The sequence below is a fragment of the Bubalus kerabau genome, chromosome 1, assembly GCF_029407905.1.
Source record: "Bubalus kerabau isolate K-KA32 ecotype Philippines breed swamp buffalo chromosome 1, PCC_UOA_SB_1v2, whole genome shotgun sequence".
NCBI lineage: Eukaryota > Metazoa > Chordata > Mammalia > Artiodactyla > Bovidae > Bubalus > Bubalus kerabau.
In genome coordinates, this window is record NC_073624.1 from 93,009,616 (window position 1) to 93,029,055 (window position 19,440).

The following is a 19,440-nucleotide window of genomic DNA, read 5'->3' on the forward strand; positions in this document are numbered from 1 at the left end:
AGTAATTGTATATAGGGAAATACCTTATGAGAAATAATTACCGAGTACTCTGTGAAGGCTTCTTTTCAATTCCAACTCTGTGCCAAGTGACAGAGCAAGTATTCTGAATATTTATTCAGTGATTAACATTGGATGGTGTTCTTTGCATATCAATCTCAAGGTATTTTATCGTAACTGTAATCTTTGAATCTACCACTTAATTTTTTAAAAATATTAGCCTCTGCTGATTTATTTAGTTGGAAATTGAAATGAATAGTTTTTTAATGGAATTATAATATCACTATTTTTCACTTTTGAATGAAATTTTTTTTTAATTTCAGCTTCTCCCATGGTGCAAGTTGATGAGAAGGGTGAGAAAGTGAGACCAAGTCATAAGCGTTGTATTGTGATTCTTAGAGAGATTCCTGAAACAACACCAATAGAGGTAAATCATTAGTGTTGTTTAAGCTAAATATTCTTTACTGTTTAAATTGGAGGAGGTAAACAAGCAAGGTTTGTCACTGTTGTCATGTCAATTACTTTGAATAGGGTAAACATTGATGAGCTTTGTAAATTCTGAAATACTGAAAGAGTGGCACACAGGGAGGAAAATGATCCAATTCTGTGTTCTTAGAAGGCTAAATTTGACTATTGTAGTGATACTGATTCTCTATTAATTTAATTGAATGCCAATTTAAATAGGCTCTTTTGGAGCTTGATGATTAAACTGAAAGGATTAACTTAGGACTTAAAAATTTGAGTAAGGATTAATGATTTAGGACTGGTTAGCATTCCAGTGTTCTTACCTGGAGAATACCAGGGACGGGGGAGCCTAGTGGGCTGCCGTTTATGGGGTCGAACAGGGTTGGACACGACTGAAGTGACTTAGCAGCAGCAGCAGCAGCAAAATAATAAAACAAAGCTTGCAATTATAAAGATAGTATGGTACAGGTAGAAGGGTAAAATAATATTTTAATGAGACAATAAATCCAGAAATGGGGAGTTACCTGGTGGCCTTGTGGTTAGTATTCAGGGCTTTCATTGCCGTGACCTGGGTTCAATCTCTGGTTAGGGAACTGAGGTCCCGCAAACCATGTAGCTCAATGAAATGAAATGAATTTAAATAAAAATTGAAATAAAATTTTAAAAGCATTCAATAGGTGTTCTGTTTTTGAAAAATCCAGAAATAGATCCTTTGATGTAACAACATAGTATAATAACATTTATTTAATAATCAGATTTTACCAACTCTTACGTACTATAGTTATTTAAAGCCTAAGGTTTTTTGTTTTGATTTACAAATAAACTGAGCCTTGGAATGGTTAGATAACACATGGACTGTTTTAAGTTACAGAGTCTGGATTCAAACTTAATCTTCTGTTTCCAAAACCCATGTTGTTTAAGCCATGGAGCTTCACATTGAGTTGTCATGTTAAGGATAGAGATGAGGAGGGTTAATCAGTAACTGATATGGTAATTGATTAACCATTTTAAAAAGAATTTTTAGACCCTTGTCACCTATTTGACACATAAGTAGTTAATCTTTTTGCCTGGAGTCATTCAGTATTAAATTTCCAAAAGGATGATTTCCTAAACTTAGAAGCAGTGAGAGAAATTAGAAAAGAAACTGTCACTAGATAGATCTTGGATTTTAAATTATTAATTATATGTCAGAAGTAACAAATTGAATGGAAAATTGCAGAAAGGAAGAATATTTGTAATATTAAGAAAAAATTTCAAGTGTATGAGCCAGAAACTGCCCAGATTTGAATTCCAGCATTTTTATTTTCTAGCTCTGTGACCTGGGATAAGTTACTTAATCTCTTTTTGTGATTGCCATAGTTTTCTCATCTATTAAATGGAATAATGCATGGGTGCTGTGTCACTCCCCACTGCAGTACTCTTGCCTGGAAAAATCCATGCACGGAGGAGCCTGGTAGGCCGCAGTCCATGGTGTCGCTAAGAGTCAGACACGACTGAGCGACTTCACTTTCACTTTTCACTTTCATACATTGAAGAAGGAAATGGCAACCCACTCCAGTGTTCTTGCCTGGAGAATCCCAGGAACGGGGGAGCCTGGTGGGCTGCCGTCTGTGGGGTGGCACAGAGTCGGACACGACTGAAGCGACTTAGCAGCAGCAGCAGCAGCCGCTGTGTCAGTTCGGTCCTGTCCAACTCTTTGCCACTCTATGGATGGTAGCCTGCCAGGCTCCTCTGTCCATGGGATTCTACAGGAAAAATAATGGAGTGGGTAGCCATTCTCTTCTCTAGGGGATCTTCTGTTTCCTGCATTGGCAGGCACATTCTTTACCACTAGTGCCACCTGAGAAGCCCAAATGGGATAATTTGTTGTTGTTGTTTAGTTGCTCAGTCGTGGCTGACTCTTTGCTACCCCATGGACAGCAAGCAGCATGCCAGGCTTCCCTGTCCTTCACCATCTCCCAGAGCTTGCTCAGATTCATGTCCTTTGAGTTTGTGATGCCATCCAACCATCTTGTCCTCTGTCGTCCCCTTTTCCTCCTGCTATCAGTCATTCCCAGCATCAGAGTCTTTTCCAATGAGTCAGCTCTTTGCATCAGCTGGCCAGAGTATTGAATCTTCAGCTTCAGCATCAGTCCTGCCAATGAATATTCAGGACTGATTTCCCTTAGGATTGACTGGTTTGATCTTGCATTCCAAGGGACTCTCAAGAGTCTTCTCCAACACCACAGTTCAAAAGCATCAATTCTTCAGTACTCAGCTTTCTTTATGGTCCAATTCTCATATCCGTACATGACTACTGGAAAACAATAGCTTTGACTGTATGGACCTTTGTTGGCAAAGTAATGTCTCTGGTTTTTAATACGTTGTCTAGGTTTGTCACTGGAGAAGGCAATGGCACCCCACTCCAGTACTCTTGCCTGGAAAATCCCATGGACAGAGGAGCCTGGTAGGCTGCAGTCCATGGGGTCACTAAGAGTTGGATACGACTGAGCGTCTTCACTTTCACTTTTCACTTTCCTGCATTGGAGAAGGAAATGCAACCCACTCCAGTGTTCTTGCCTCTAGAATCCCAGGGACGGGGGAGCCTGGTGGGCTGCCGTCTATGGGGTCGCACAGAGTCGGACACGACTGAAGCGACTAAGCAGCAGCAGCAGGTTTGTCACAGTTTTTCTTCCAAGGAGCAAACACCTTTTAATTTCATGGCTGCAGTCACCATCCACAGTAATTTTGGAGCCCACGAAAATAAAGTCTGTCACTGTTTTCCATTGTTCCCCATCTGTTTGCCATGAAGTGATGGAACCGGATGCTTTGATCTTCATCTTTTGAATGTTGAATTTTAAGCCAGCTTTTGCACTCTCATCTTTCACCTTCATCAGGAGGCTCTTTAGTTCCTCTTCACTTTCTTCCATAAGGGTGATGCCAGCTGCATATCTGAAATTATTGATATTTCTCCTGGCAATCTTGATTCCAGCTTGTGCTTCATCAAGGCAGAGGTTTTGCATAATGTACTCTGCATGTAAGTTAAATAATCAGGGTGACATTATATAGCCTTGATGTACTCCTTTTCCAATTTGGAACCAATCCGTTGTTCCATATCCAGTTCTAACTGTTGCTTCTTGTTCTGCAGACAGATTTCTCAGAAGGCAGGTAAGGTAGTCTGGAATTCCCACCTCTTATAAAAATTTTGCAGTTTGTTGTGATCCACGCAGTCAGAGGCTTTAGTGTAGTCATTAAAGCAGAAGTAGATGTTTTTCTTGAATTCTCTTGCTTTTCCTGTGATCCAGCTAATGTTGGCAATTTGATCTCTGGTTTCTCTGCCTTTTTGAAATCCAACTTGTACATCTGGAAGTTTCTCAGTTCACATACTGTTAAAGCCTAGCTTGAAGGATTTTGAGCATTACCTTTCTAGCATGTAAAATTAGGGTGCAGTTATGCAGTGGTTTGAACATTCTTTGGCATTGCCATTCTTTGGGATTGGAATGAAAAGTGACCTTTTGCAATCATGTGGTCATTGCTGAGTTTTCAAATTTGCTGGGATGTTGAGTGCAGCACTTTGGCAGCATCTTTTAGGATTTGAAATAGTTCAGCTGGAATTCCATCACCTCCACTAGCTTTGTTCATAGTGATGCTTCCTAAGGCTCAAACTTCACACTCCAGGATGTCTGGCTGTAGGTGAGTGATCACATTATCAGGGTTATCCGGGTCATTAAGATCTGTTTTGTATAGTTCTGTATATTCTTGCCACCTCTTAGTATCTTCTGCTTTTATTAAGTCCATACCATTTCTGTCCTTTATTGTGCCCATCTTTGCAGGAAATGTTACCTTGGTATCTCTGATTTTCTTAAAGAGATCTCTAGTCTTCCCCATTCTATTGTTTTCCTCTACTTCTTTTCATTGTTCACTTAGGAAGGCTTTCTTATCTCTCTTTGCTATTCTTTGAAACTCTGCATTCAGAGTTCCAAGTGGGATAGTAGTAACTAATGAAATTGTGAGAATTGAGGAGTTATATAAAGAGCTTTGAGCAATACTTGGTACATTAGCCATTGTTATTTCTGTAGTTACTATAACTCATATTCTGCATACATAGAGTGCTTATACAGATGAAAAACAGCTGATAAAAGAAAGAAAGCAACACACTATTCATTAAAAAAAAAAAAGTAAAGGAAGTACAGATGACTAAAATAGCCAGAGAGGGTTGATCTTGGCAGTAGTCTCTAAAATTCAAATTAAATTGAGGCGATTTGGATGGTGACCTGAAAGACTGCTATCAGGTAGAATAAATTTTGATTCGTTTATATCCAGACTTCTTATACTTGGGAAAGTAAATCTATGAATATTATTCTTTCTAAAGAATAATAAAAGGATAAAAATAATAGATTATATTAAGATTTAACTAAATTAATTATACTATTTAAAGGAACTGGAAATATCTGAAGAGTATTGATAGAGTTTTGAAGGTAGAAATCAATGGGTGGCAGTCTAATAAAATCTGTCACCGTTTCCACCTTTTCTCCATCTGTTTGCCATGAAGTGATGGGACTGGATACCGTTGTCTTAGTTTTTTGAATGTTGAATTTTAAGCCAGCTTTTTTAGTCTCCTCTTTCACCTTCATCAACAGGATCTTTAGTTCCTCTTTACTTTCTTCCAGTAGAGTGGTATCATCTGCATATCTGAGGTTGTTTATAATTCTCCTGGCAATCGTCCATTCAAAGGCTTTAGCATAGTCACTGAAGCAAAAGTAGATGTTTTTCTGGAATTCCCTTGCTTTCTCTATGATCCAGTGTATGTTGTCAGTTTGGTGGGGTTCCTCTTCCTTTTCTAAATCCAGCTTGTACATCTAGAAGTTCTCAGTTCATATACGCTGAAGCCTAGCTTAAAGGATTTTGAGTATAACCTTACTAGCATGCGAAATGAGCACAATTGTATGGTAGTTTGTACATACTTTGACACTGACCTTCTTTGAGATTGGAATGAAAACTGACCTTTTCCAGTCCTGTGGCCAGTGCTGAGTTTTCCAACTTTGTTGACTTATTGAGTGCAGCACTTCAGCAGCAGCATCTTTTAGGATTTGAAATAGCTCAGCTTGAATTCCAGCACCCACTAGCTTTATTTGTAGTAATGCTTCCTAAGGCCAACTTGACTTCATATCCCAGGATATCAGACTCTAGGTGAGTGACCAGACCATTGTGGTTATTATTTTCATTAAGACCTTTGTTGTATAGTTCTGTGTATTCTTGTCACCTCTTTTTAATCTCTCTTACTTCTGTTAGATCCTTACCATTTCTGTCCTTTATCGTGCCCATCCTTTCATGAAATGTTCTTTTATATCTCCAGTTTCCTTGAAGAGATCTCTAGTCTTTCCCATTCTATTGTTTTCCTCTACTTCTTTGCACTGTTAACTTAAGAAGGCCTTCTTATCTCTGCTTTCTATTCTCTGAAACTCTGTGTTCAGTTCGGTGGGTTTCCCTTTCTCTCTTGATTTTTGCTTCTATTCTTGGGCTCCAAAATCACTGTAGATGGTGACTGCAGCCATGAAATTAAAAGACGCTTACTCCTTGGAAGAAAAGTTATGACCAACCTAGACAGCATATTAAAAAGCAGAGACGTTACTTTGCCAACAAAGGCCTGTCTAGTCAAAGCTATGGTTTTTCCAGTAGTCATGTATGGATGTGAGAGTTGGAACTAGAAACAAAGCTGAGCACCAAAGAATTGATGGTTTTGAACTGTAGTGTTGGAGAAGACTCTTGAGAGTCCCTTGGACAGCAAGGAAATCCAACCAGTCCATCCTAAAGGAAATCAGTCCTGAATATTCATTGGAAGGACTGACGCTGAAGCTGAAACTCTAATACTTGGCCACCTGATGGGAAGAACTGACTCTTTTGAAAAGACCGTGATGCTGGGAAGGATTGAGGGTGGGAGGAGAAGGGGACAACAGAGGATGAGATGGTTGGATGGCGTCACTGACTAAATGGACGAGTTTGAGTAAACTCCAGGAGTTGGTAATGGACAGGGAGGCCTGGCACGCTGTAGTCCATGGTGTTGCAAAGAGTCAGATACGACTGAGCAACTGAACTGAACTGAACTTCCCTCAGCTATGTGTAAAGCCTCCTCAGACAGCCATTTTGCTTTCTTGCATTTCTTTTTCTTGGGGATGGTTTTGGTTACTGCCTCCTGTACAGTGTTACAAACCTCTTGTCCATAGGTCTTCAGGCATTCTTGTCTCCCAGATCTAATCCCATGAATCCATTTGTCACTTCCACTGTATAATCATTAAGTATCTGCTTTATGTCCTACCTGAATGGCCTAGTGATTTTCTGTACTTTTTAAAATTTGAGCCTGATTTTTGCAATAGGGAGTTGATGATCTGAGTCACAGTCAGGTCCAGGTCTTGTTTTTGCTGACTGTATACATTTGCTCCATCTTTGGCTGCAAAGAATATAATCAGTCTGATTTCAATACTGACCATTTGGTAATGTTCATGTGTAGTCGTCTCTTAGGTTGTTGGAAAAAGGTGTTTGCTATGACCAGCAAGTTCTCCTGACAAAACTCTTTGTTTGCCTTGCCCTGCTTCATTTTGGGCTGCAAGGCCAAACTTGCCTGGAGAAATGCATGAAAATAGTTAGCTCCTAGAAAATGCTAATCTAGGACCTTCTCCTTCCCCCACCCCTCCCTCCCCCCTCCCATTTTTTGAGATAATGATAGGACTTCAGAGATTTTTCTTTAAGGAAGATTTAGCTTACCATTAGGACAGAAATTGGAGAAGGCAATGGCAACCCACTCCAGTACTCTTGCCTGGAAAATCCCATGGATGGAGGAGCCTGGTAGGCTGCAGTCCATGGGGTCTCGAAGAGTCAGACACGGCTGAGCGACTTCACTTTCACTTTTCACTCCTGCATTGGAGAAGGAAATGGCAACCCTCTCCAGTGTTCTTGCCTTGAGAATCCCAGGGACCGGGGAGCCTGGTGGGCTGCCGTCTCTGGGGTCGCACAGAGTCGGACATGACTGAAGTGACTTAGCAGCAGTAAGACGGAAATAATTTTTCAGTTTTGCTGATTATAAAATAAGTTTCCTTCCCTAAATCACGCACACAGTTTACACTATGACTATGCATATTCTTCTTTTAGACCATAATTCCATTCAACAGAAAAATGGGCAGAAGATATAAACAGTTACTAAGTAAAGAAATAGAAAGGACCCAAGGACATGAAGAGGAAAAACTGCCTATTATTGATATATTTTTAGGGTTAACTGAAGTTTTTCATTTTTAGGAAGTAAAAGCTTTGTTTAAAAATGAAAACTGCCCCAAGGTGATAAGCTGTGAGTTTGCGCACAATAGCAACTGGTATATTACTTTCCAGTCAGACACAGATGCACAACAGGTGAGAAGAAAGCTTTTCTTTTGATTTGAACTGCTGGTGGAAAAAGAGATAGTGTGTATTTTAATTGAGAAAAATGTGTGCTTACAGTAGTGTTTATCAAGACTTTGGAGAACTTTGTTCACCTTTTTGGTTTTGCTTTCTAATTGGTTTTCTTTTTGATGATCTTCCTAAAGCTTTGTTTCAACATAAGAACCGTTACTTATCAATAAAAAATTAGCACACAGTTTTCAAATTAACATGTACTCAATAGTTAGTATTTCTGTTACATAGTAAGCGGCAATATATATAACTTCTGATTCTTGGAATTTTGACATAATGATATTACTCTTAATTGTTAGCATGTTTTATATAAAGATAAGTAAAACTACTTTGAAACAAAAATTTATATAATAACATTTTTCAGTCACTCAGATTTGTCTTAATTCTTCATCTTAGAAGGCTCTCTGAACCTATTTTAAAATTGATATGTAGTGATATTTTGGGTCTTTTCTGAATTTTGTGCATTTTATCTGTAGTGATCCATAGTAGTTATTACATAATAAATGTTAACTGTAGCCGAGGTCTCACATTTCTGCTTTTTCATTTCCTATCATCTGCATAATGGGGTCACCTTCAGAATTTTTTATAGTTTAGAGATAGTTGGTAATATTAAACCTCTCAATAGAATAATGATTGCTTTAATGAAATATTTGAATGCTAATGAAAGTTCCTTTCTGCTTTGTAACAGGCTTTTAAATACTTAAGAGAAGAAGTTAAGACATTTCAGGGCAAGCCAATCATGGTAAGAAACATTTTTAAGTAGTCCAGTTTCAGACAAGAAAGTTTTTGTTGTCTGTTAACAAAGATGAATGACATTTTATAAATCACATAATGAGTTTAAAGAAATTTCTGACTCAAATGAAATGCCATTTCAGAAAATTAGTTGATAGGACATCAAAATACTTTCTAAACAGCAATAACTTCTGAAAGTATAACTTCAGACAGCATGAAGTTTTAGTTAGAAGCTGATTGACAACGTGTAAGATAATTGTAGATCTCAAAAGTCAGGAGCAGGAATGAGTTTTTAGCAACGAAGGTGGGAAACATTCCGCATTTCCAACCTCATTTCAGTTAACTTTATCTATGCTAATCCTCAGCTATTTGAGAACCTGGAAATTGTCATTGATGATACTTGGCTCACTGTTTTCATGTCTGATCTGTTCACTTCAAAATCCACTTCAAAACTTCTTTCAGTCATTATTGCCATTGTTTAGGCTTGAGAGATAAAATAGCCTTTTAACTATTGTCCCTTCAGCTTTCCCCTCCTTAAAGCCCATCCTCCACATTATTACCAAACCTACCGTCCAAGATAGAATCCTAATAAACATGCATGTACTTTGACAAGCTCCACATTCCCTGGGTAATATGTAATTATTGTTTGTAAATGTGGTGTGTTGTTCTTAACTCTTATTGAGTTCTTAACTGTTTATCAGTGTCTATTCTAAGCATGGTGTGTGTATAGACTCATTTAATTTTTACAAGAACCTAGTAAGATGGTTAGGAGAAGGCAATGGCACCCCACTCCAGTACTCTAGCCTGGAAAATCCCATGGATGGAGGAGCCTGGTAGGCGGCAGTCCATGAGGTCACTAAAAGTCGGACACGACTGAGCGACTTCACTTTCACTTTTCACTTTCATGCGTTGGAGAAGGAAATGGCAACCCACTCCAGTATTCTTGCCTGGAGAATCCCAGGGGCAGAGGAACCTAGTGGGCTGCCGTCTCTGGGGTGGCACAGAGTCGGACACAACTGAAGCGACTTAGCAGCAGTAAGGTGGTTACTCTCCTTTTTACTGGTAAAGAAAGTGAGGCATGAGAGTCACATACTCAGTTCCGCATAACTAATAAGTGAAAGAACCAGAGTGAGAGAAGCTTTTAAGAGGTTGTATCTCAGATACTGTTCTAAGAACATGACATATTCAGATCTCACTACTACTGTATTATTACTTTCCATGGTGGTATTACTTTTCATATTATGAATGAAGGTATCTGCCAGTTATCATTCTAATTCCTCTACCTGTAATACTCTTCTTATTTCCTTTCCCTGCTTGAGGCTTTTAGGATATTCCCGAGGTCTTCTAACAACTTCAAAGTTTTATATGTCAGATTTAGGTCTTTGATACATCTGGAATTAACTTGATATATAGTACAAGACGGGGATCTGATTTCATTTTCCCCTCATTTATAGAAAGGCAGTTGTGTTAGCACTTATTAAGTGGTCTGTCCTTCCACATGTTGTGTGTAATGTTGCATCTGTCCTATATATCTCTAGTTGCTCTAATTACCATAGATTTCTAATATCCTTTTCTCCTTGTACAAAGTCTTCCTCCTTGTGCTTTTTTAGAATTATCTTGAGTATTTCTTTTCCATATGAATTTTAGAATGTTTGTCTAATAGTAACAAACAACCAAACAAAAACCTTATTGGAATTAACGGGATTACATTTAATTATTTGATTAAATTGGGGACATTTGGCAGTCTTACCCTGAATTATTCATTATTGTGGTAACTTTATTATGATATATTTTGTCTATTCAAGTCTGTTGTATTTCTTATTTCCTTAAAGAAATTTTTACTGCTTTTCCCCCTCTCCTTGGTAACTTAGTGATTTTTTCCAAAAATGTTGTCATTTGTAGCAGCCTTGCTGAACTCCTTAGATCTATTAGTTTGTTGGGCCTTTTGGATTACTTTCTTGATAGATCTTACCAATAAATAATCACTATTTTGATTATTCCTTATACCTCCTGTATCTTATAGCTTATTGCTTTTGCTGAGATCTCAGGTTTAGTGGTAAATTTGTCCCTTCGTTCCTTCCTTTCTTTCACTATAAATAGTTTTCTTCTTTTTCTGCCATTTTGGTTTTCATCTATGGTTCTTTTGATTATCCATCACATAGTCCATGGGGTTGCAAAGAGTCAGACATGACTGAGCGACTGAACAACAACAAAGCAGTATTCTTGCGGAGATTCACATTAATTAATTTTTATATCATGCATTAAAACCAGATGACCTTGCACCCAGAAAGACACATGCAGGAGCAAGAAATTGTATGTTCCAGGCCTTGATGCTATTTTCAGCTATACATCCTTTCATCTGGGCATGTCATTTACCCCTCAGGTCTTGGTTTGTTTCTTTGAAGTGTGCATGCTTTTCATTTCTGAAGTTCTCTGGTTCAAAAGCAGTGATCTTGGAAGACAAAGGGATTCAGTGGACAATGCTTGCCCTCCTGTGCTGTGGATAATTTCATTAAGAGGCAATACTTCCTGTTTTGAGTTTTTATGACTGAGAATATTAAGTTTTATTTGGATTTCATATAAATTGTATATATTATAGAATATATATATTATATATGTTTACTTGTATATATATATATTTCTGTTGTATATTTACTGTTTCAGAATTTTTAACTGTGAAGGTAATACCTGTATGTGCTAAGAAGGTCAAATGATTCATAGTAAATTAATTAATTAAATCTCCCTCTCTCAGATTCCTCCAGAGCAGTTTTTTCTGCATGCATTTAGAAATCTTTTTCGAGTCTATCTTTATGGGAATAGAAATGTACAGTGTATTCACTTCTGTTGTTTTCTCATAGTAGATCTTCAGGATCTTTTCATTCACCACTGTTTCTGTTATACATAGAATATTGTTCGTGTATATCATGATTTAATCATTTATCTCCATGGAAAAACATTAAGTTGTTGCTCTCTTTACAGATAATTTGTAATATATGCTTTCTTAAAATTTTATTATTGGTAAAATATGCATACATGCAACTTGCCATTTTTAAGTGTACAGCTCAGTGGCATTTAGTACATTCACATCGCTGTACAATCATTACTGGTATTTTTCAGAACAAAAACTCTGAAACAAAGTTCCCAAACATCCCAGCCTCCCAAATAAAAATGCTATACCCATGAAACAATAACTTGCCATTCTTCCCAGCTGCTGGTAACTTCCCTTCTAGTCTCTGTCTTTCTGAGTTCACCTATTTTAGATGCTACATACAAACGGAATTATGTGACATTTGTTCTTTTGTGTCTGGCTTATTTCACTTAGGATAATGTTTTCAAGCTTCATCTATATGGAGCATATATCAGAACTTTTTTTCATGTTTTATAATCCATTTCTCTTTTTTTAAGATTTTTTTTCCAAAAAATTTATTTTTAATTGAAGGGTAATTGCTTTACAGTATTGTGTTGGTTTCTGCCATACAGCAACATGAATCAGCCAGAGGGATAGAACTTCAGTACTTTTTATTTGATGAATGATATTCCACTGTATAAATACCACATTTCTTGTATCCATTATCTATTGAAAGATGCTTGGGTTGCCTCCCTCTTTGGATTATTGTAAACAGTGCTGCACAACTATCTGTTTGAGTTCCCATATGTACTGGCAATTATTGGGTAACATGATAATTATATGTTTAACATATTTAGGAGTGCATAAGTGTTTTCCAAAGAAACCGTATCCTTTTACAGTCCCACCAGCTATAGAGGAGGATTCAAATTTTTCTACATCCTTGCCAACACTTATTTTTGCTTTTTTTGATAAAACCAATGGGTAAAAGTGGAATCTTATTATGGTTTTGGGTTTCATTTTCCTAGTGACACAAGATATTGGGCATCTTTTCATGGACTTTTTGACATTTTTATATCATTTTTGAAGAAATGTGTATTCAGGTCATTTGACCATTTTTTATTTTTTAAAAATATTTTTAAATGTATGACTGTATTGGGTCTTATTGCGCACGTGAGATCTTTGTTGCAGTATGCGGACTTCTCTCTGGTTGTGGTGTGAGGGCTCAGTAGTTGTGGTGTGCAGGTTTGGTTGCCTGGCAGCATGTAGGATCTTAGTTTTCCAGTCAGGGATGGAACCTGCATCTCCTGCATTGGGAGGCAGATTCTTAACCAGTAGACCACCAGGGAGGTCCCTGACCATGTTTTATATTGGGTTATTTGTTTTTTTTGTTGATTTGTACCAGATCTTTATATATTCTGAATATTAACCTCTTGTCAGATATATGATCTGCAAGTATTTTTTCCCATTTTGTAGTTTACCTTTTGATTCTCTTGAAGTATCCTTTGAGGCACAAAAGTTTTTAATTTTTATGAAGTTCAATTAGTTTTATTGTTGTATGTACTTTTGGTGCCATACATCAAAAATCATCACCAATCCAAGATCATGAAATGTTAACCCTATGTTTTCTAACCAGGGTTTTTATAATTTAGCCTTTTCTTTCTATTTATTTTTTAAAATTTTTATTATTTTTATTTTTGGCTGCACTGGGTCTTAGTTGCTGCATGTAGGCTTTCACTGTTGTGAACGGGGGCGACTCTCTAGTTGCAATACTTGGTCTTCTCATTACAGTGGCTTCTCTTGTTCAGAACACAGAATCTAGCATGTGGGGGCTTCAGCAGTTGTGGCACGCAGGCTGTAGAGCACAGGCTCAGTGGTTGTTGCACATGGGCTTAGTTGCCCTGCAGCACGTGGAATCTTACCAGACCGAAGACTGAACTTGTGTCCTCGGCAACTGGCAGGTGGATTCTTAACCGCTGGACCAATAGGGGAAGTCTCTAGAACTTTAAAAATTGGAGTCAGTCTTCTCAAGCTTTGCTACCACTTTAACAACTAAGTTTATATAATATTTAAATCCATTCTTATCATTTCAACAGTCTTCCACCATCTTCATCGGAAGTAGATTCCATCTCAAGAAACCACTTTCTTCATCCATAAGAAGCAACTCCTTATTTGTTCAAATTTTATCATGAAATTGGAGCAATCCAGTTCCATCTTCAGCTCTATTTCTAATTCTAGTTCTCTTGCTATTTCTACCACATCCACAGTTAACTTCTTCCAGTAAACTTGAGTCTTGAACTGCTCAGTTATCCATGAAAGTTGGAATTAACTTATTCTAAACTCCTGTTCATGTTGGTATTTTGCCTTCTTTCGATGAATAATCTTAATGGTATCTAGAATGGTGAATCCTTTCCAGAAGATTTTTAATTGATTTTGCCTGTCTCCATCAAAGAAATCATTATCTCTGGCAACTACTTAATAGCCTTATGAAATGTATAGTAAAAACATATAATTAAGTCTTGAAAGCCAAAATTTCTCCTTGATCCTTGGGCTACAGAATGGATGTTGTGTTAGCAGGCATGATGAAAACAACATAAACACCATCATATATCTTCCTTAGAGCTCTTGACTGACCAGGTGCCTTGTCAGTGAGTAGTAATATTTTGTAAGGAATCTTTTTTACTGAGCAGTAGATCTCAGCAGTAAGCCTAAAATATTTAGTAAACCATGTTGTTAACAGTTGTGCTGTCTTCTAAGCTTTGTTGTTTCATTGATAAGAACATAGGTATAGTTTGGTTCAGTCACTCAGTAGTGTCCACCTCTCTGTGACCTGATGGACTGCAGCACACCAGGCTTCCCTGTCCATCACCAGCTCCTGGAGCCTCCTCAAACTCACGTCCATCACGTCAGTGATGCCATCCAACCATCTCATTCTCTGTCGTCCTCTTCTCTTCCCGCCTTCAATCTTTCCCAGCATCAGGATCTTTTCAAATGAATCGTTTCTTTGCATCAGGTGGCCATAGTATTGGAGTTTCAGCTTCAGCATCAGTCCTTCCAATTGAGTATTCAGGACTGATGTCCTTTAGGATGAACTGGTTGGATCTCCCTGCTGTCCAAGGAACTCTTAAGAGTCTTCCCCAACACCACAGTTCAAAAGCATCAATTCTTTGGTGCTCAGCTTTCTTTATAGTCCCAATTCTCACATCCATACATGACTACTGGAAAAACCATAGCTTTGACTAGACGGGCCTAGTATATATGTGTAAATGTGTATACGTTAATCCCAAGCTCTGCTTTTAAATGTGTCTCTATTTTTAAATATGCTGTCTAGGTTGGTCATAGCTTTTCTTCCAAGGAGCAGCAAGCATCATGGCTGCAGTCACCATCTGCAGTGATTTTGGAGCCCCAAATAATAAAGTCTGTTGCTGTTTCCATTGGTTGCCCATCTATTTGCCATGAAGTGATGGGACGAGATGCCGTGATCTTAGTTTTCTGAATGTTGAGTTTTAAGCCAACGTTTTCACTCTCATCAAGAGGCTCTTTAGTTCTTCTTTGCCATAGTGGGTCTAGCATAATTCTGAAGGGTCAAAGGATTTTTGGAATGGTTAATGTGCATTGGCTTCAAGTTTAGTCACTGACTGCACTAGCCCCTACCAAGAGAGTCAGCCTGTCCTTCTAAGTTTTGAAATCTTGAAGCCAGGCATCGACTTAACTTCTCTAGCTATGAAAGTCCTAAGGTATTTGACAGTTTTTATTACTTATTTTAGCTAGATATTCTGGATAACTTGGTGTGGCTTCTACATCAGCTCTTGATCCTGTACCTCGTACTTTGATGATTATAGAGATAGCTTCTTTCATTAACCTCATGAACCAGTCTCTGCTGTCTTCAAACTTTTCTTCTGTAGCTTCCACATCTCTCTTAGCTTTCACAGAATTGAAGAGAATTAGGGTCTTGCTCTGCATTTGGCTTTTGCTTGAGGGAATGTTGGGACTGGTTTGATCATCTATCCAGATCACTGAAACTTTTCCACATCAGCAATAAGGCTGTTTGGCTTTCTTATCATTTGTGTGTTCACTGGAGTAGTTCTCATTTCTTTAAAGAACTTTCTTTGCATGCACAACTTGACTTAATTGTTTGGCACAAGAGGCCTAGCTTTTGGCCTTTCTTGGCTTTCAACATGCCTTCCTCACTAAACTTGTTTTTAGGGACTTCCCTGGAGGTCCAGTGGCTAAGACTTCATGCTCCCAGTGCCGGGGCCCAGGTTCTATCCCTGATCAGGAAACGAGATTCCACATGCCACAACCAAGAGTTTGCATACCACAAGTAAGACCAGGAACAACCAAATAAATAATTTAAAAACCATTTCTAGTTTTTTATTTAAAATAAGAGAGCTGTGACTCTTCCTTTCACTTGAATATTTAGAGGCTATTTTAGGATTATTAACTGACCTAGTTTCAATATTGTTGTATCTCAGGGAATATGGTGATCCAGGGAGAGACTGAGAACAGGAAAACTATCCATTGGTAGAGCAGCCAGAACACACACATTTATTAAGTTTGTCACCTTATATTAGCGTGGTTTGTGGTATCCCAAAACAATTACAATAGTAACATCAAAGATCACAGATCACCATAACAAGTTTAACAATAATGACAAAATGAGAAATATTGCAAGAATTACCATAGTGTCATGCAGAGACGCTCACCACAATTAGAGAAAGCCCACTTGCAGCAATGAAGACCCAATGCAACCAAAAATATATATTTTTTAAATTGGACCTTTATTTTTTACACTTGAAGCTAATATTATGAATCAGCTCTTAACAATGTGAGCAAATGCTGATGGAAAAATTGTACCAATTGACTTGTTCAATGCAAGCCTGACACAAACCCTTATTTTGCAAAAATAGTACAAAACAAAAACAAAACCATAATATTTGGGAAGCACAATAAAGCAAAGTGCAGTAAAAGTATAGTATGCCTGTACTGCAACTTGATTATCTAGTTACTTGTTCTTAGACATCTTTGTTCCTTGCTTACATCATTTTTAGTGGACTGTCCTTTTAAATCTGTTTTCTACCTTTGAAAAATTTGGTGATGGGACTTCCTGGTGGTCCAGTGGTTAAGACTTTATGCTTCCACTGGAGGGCACAGGTTTGATCCCTGGTTGGGGAACTAAGATCCCACATGCCACACAGCATGACCAAAAAAGCCTCTAGGTAGGGAATGCCTTGTCGTTTTAGTGGTTGGAACTTCATGCTTCCATTGCAGAGGGCACGGGTTCAATCCCTGGTTGGGGAACTAATATCCCACAAGCTGCAGGCAGTGTCCATAATAATATAAATTAAAATTTATTATGTGTGTGTGTGTGTGTATATATATACACTCAAACTTTCTGTTTTTGAAATTGATCTATTATTTTTGGTTACACTGGGTCTTTGTTGCTGCAAGTGGGCTTTCTCTAGCGGCAGTGAGCGGGGGCTGCTCCTCATTGTGCTGTGGAGCTTCTGATTGCTGTGGCTTCTCTCATTGTGGAGCACAGGCTCAAGGCCCACAGGCTTCAGTAGCTGACTGCATGCAGGCTCAGTAATTGTGGCGCACAGGCTTTTAATTGTTCCATGGCATGTGGAATCTTCCCAGACCAGGGATCCAACCTGTGTACTCTGCTTTGGGAGGCAGATTCTTTACCACTGTACAACCAGGGAAGTTAGCTGTGTGTGTGTATATACATATAGTGTTAAAATACATATAAATTTACCATCTTATTTTAATTTCTTTTAATAGTTCAGTAATAGTAAACACATTGTCTTTGTTGTACAGCCATCACCACCATCCATTCTCATAACTCTTTTCTTCTTGTAAAACTGAAACTTTGTGCCTGTTAATAACTCCCCGTTTTCCCCTCCTCCAGCCCCTGACAACCACCTAAGCCTATATTATCTCTGATTACTTACCTCATATAAATAAATCATACAGTGTTTGTCTCCTTGTGATTGGCTTATTTCACTTAATATTGTGTCTTCAAGGTCCATCCATGTAGCATATTGAAAAATTTCCTCCTTTCTAAGGTTGATACCTATTCCAGTGTATTTATATAACAGAATTTGCTTATCCATTCATCTGTTGATAGACACTTGGGTTTGCTTCCATATTTTAGCTCGTGTGAATAATGCTGTTATGAATCATGGGTGTACAAATACCTCTTCAAGACTCTGCTTTGAGCTCTTTTGTATATATACCCAAAAGTGGAATTGCTGGATCATATGGTAATTCTACTTGCAACTTTTTGAGGGCCTTCCATGCTATTTTGCACAGTAGCTGTACCATTTTATACTCCTGCCAGCAGTGCACAGGGTTCCAGTTTCTCCATATCCTCTCCAGCACCTCACTGTTTTCTGTTTCTTGTTAGTGGCCATCTTAGTGGATGTGACGTGGGATTGCTTTGTGGTTTCAGTTTATGTTCCTTCAGGAATTAGTGATGTTGAGCGTCTTTTTATGTGCTTATTGTCCATTTGTATATCTTTAAAGAAATGTATATTCAAGTTCTCAGCCCACTTTTTAGTTGGCTAGTTATATTCTTAAGCATAGTTTTAACACAGTCTTTGTCCTCTCTATTTCCTGCAAATTGGTAGCTAGATCTAGAGGCTTAATCAGGATTGGACTTGATCTTGGAGCAGCAGAGAGAACAAAAACACATAGTGTCCATGTGTGTGTCTCCTGTACTAGCTGTTGCTGATCATTGACTGGATACATTCATTAAGGGTTGCTATCTGTTGCTATTTCTGTTCTATATTTTTTCCATTTGTTAGTCAAAATACTTTCTCTCATATTCATTAGCCTTAGGTATAGGTTATATATATGATAAATGCCTGGTTCTAGCTTTTATTACCAGTTTTCAAAATAATGTATTGGTTTCCTTGTTATTTAGTCACTAAGTCCTGTCAAACTCTTTTGCAACCCCATGGACTGTAGCCTACCAGGCTCCTCTGTCCATGGGATTTCCCAGGCAAGAATACTAGAGTGGGTTGCCATTTCCTTCTCCAGAGAATCTTCCCAACCCAGGAATTGAACCCGAGTCTCCTGCATTGCAGGCAGATTCTTTACTGTCTGCACCACCAGGGAATCCCCTTCAAAATGACCTTCAAAAACGACTGTTCAGCTATTTTTGATTTTTGAATATTTAAACATATTTGGTGTGTTTATTGTCCTTACTGATGAAGTGTGGCCTCTTTGAGTCCTTTTGTTAGGGTAGTTTTCAATGTTCCTTGCTTTCTAATGGAACAAGATGTTTCAGGCTCCTATACGTTTTCTGTCAAAAGGCTCTGGAGTCACCAGGTTACTTTTATTTTTTTCCCTTTTTAAGGGTTGTACTGTTTTGAACGCCCATCATCAGTGTATCAGAGTATGTGTTTGTCACAGCTTTTTCAGTAGAGTATGTTGTTAGATTTTTAGGCTTTTGCCAATTTTATAAGTGAGAAATATTAATTCCATTCTAATTGCATTTCTCTGTGAGCAAGGTCTAGCATCTTTTCACATAAGAGCCACTTGCCTTTTTTCCCCTTGTTTTGATAAGTTGCAGTTAGTTTTAATATTTTGACTTTTATGATTTTACTTTGTTTATTGTATTAATTGTATTTTCTGTGTAAAAGTTTTTAAAAGTAAAATGTGTTTAAAATTTAAATTAAATATATTTGTGAAAGTATACACTTAATCCTTTGTGATTATATATTCTTTGTGTTCTTCTTGCTTGTAGGCAAGGATAAAAGCCATCAATACATTTTTTGCTAAGAATGGTTATCGATTAATGGATTCTAGTATGTATAGTCAGCCCATTCAAACTCAAGCACAGTATGCCTCACCGGTCTTCATGCAGCCTGTATATAATCCTCACCAACAGTACTCTGTCTATAGTATTGTGCCTCAGTCTTGGTCTCCAAATCCTGCACCTTACTTTGAAACACCACTGGTAAGTAAGATCCTTA

The 19,440-nt window shown here is 37.9% G+C and overlaps 1 protein-coding gene across 10 annotated transcripts in view; it reads left to right on the forward strand.

Annotated features, from left to right (window-relative positions):
- LARP4 (La ribonucleoprotein 4) overlaps positions 1-19,440 on the forward strand; it is an 81,503-nt gene that overhangs the window by 43,883 nt on the left and 18,180 nt on the right. For 8 of the 10 annotated variants that reach the window (XM_055583351.1, XM_055583363.1, XM_055583383.1 and 5 more), the window contains 4 exons: positions 321-424; positions 7,732-7,842; positions 8,570-8,623; positions 19,212-19,424. In XM_055583351.1, the coding sequence (XP_055439326.1) occupies positions 321-424; positions 7,732-7,842; positions 8,570-8,623; positions 19,212-19,424 (482 nt within the window). The remainder of the gene's footprint in view (positions 1-320; positions 425-7,731; positions 7,843-8,569; positions 8,624-19,211; positions 19,425-19,440) is intronic. The other 2 variants (XM_055583375.1, XM_055583380.1) reach the window with 2 other exon arrangements.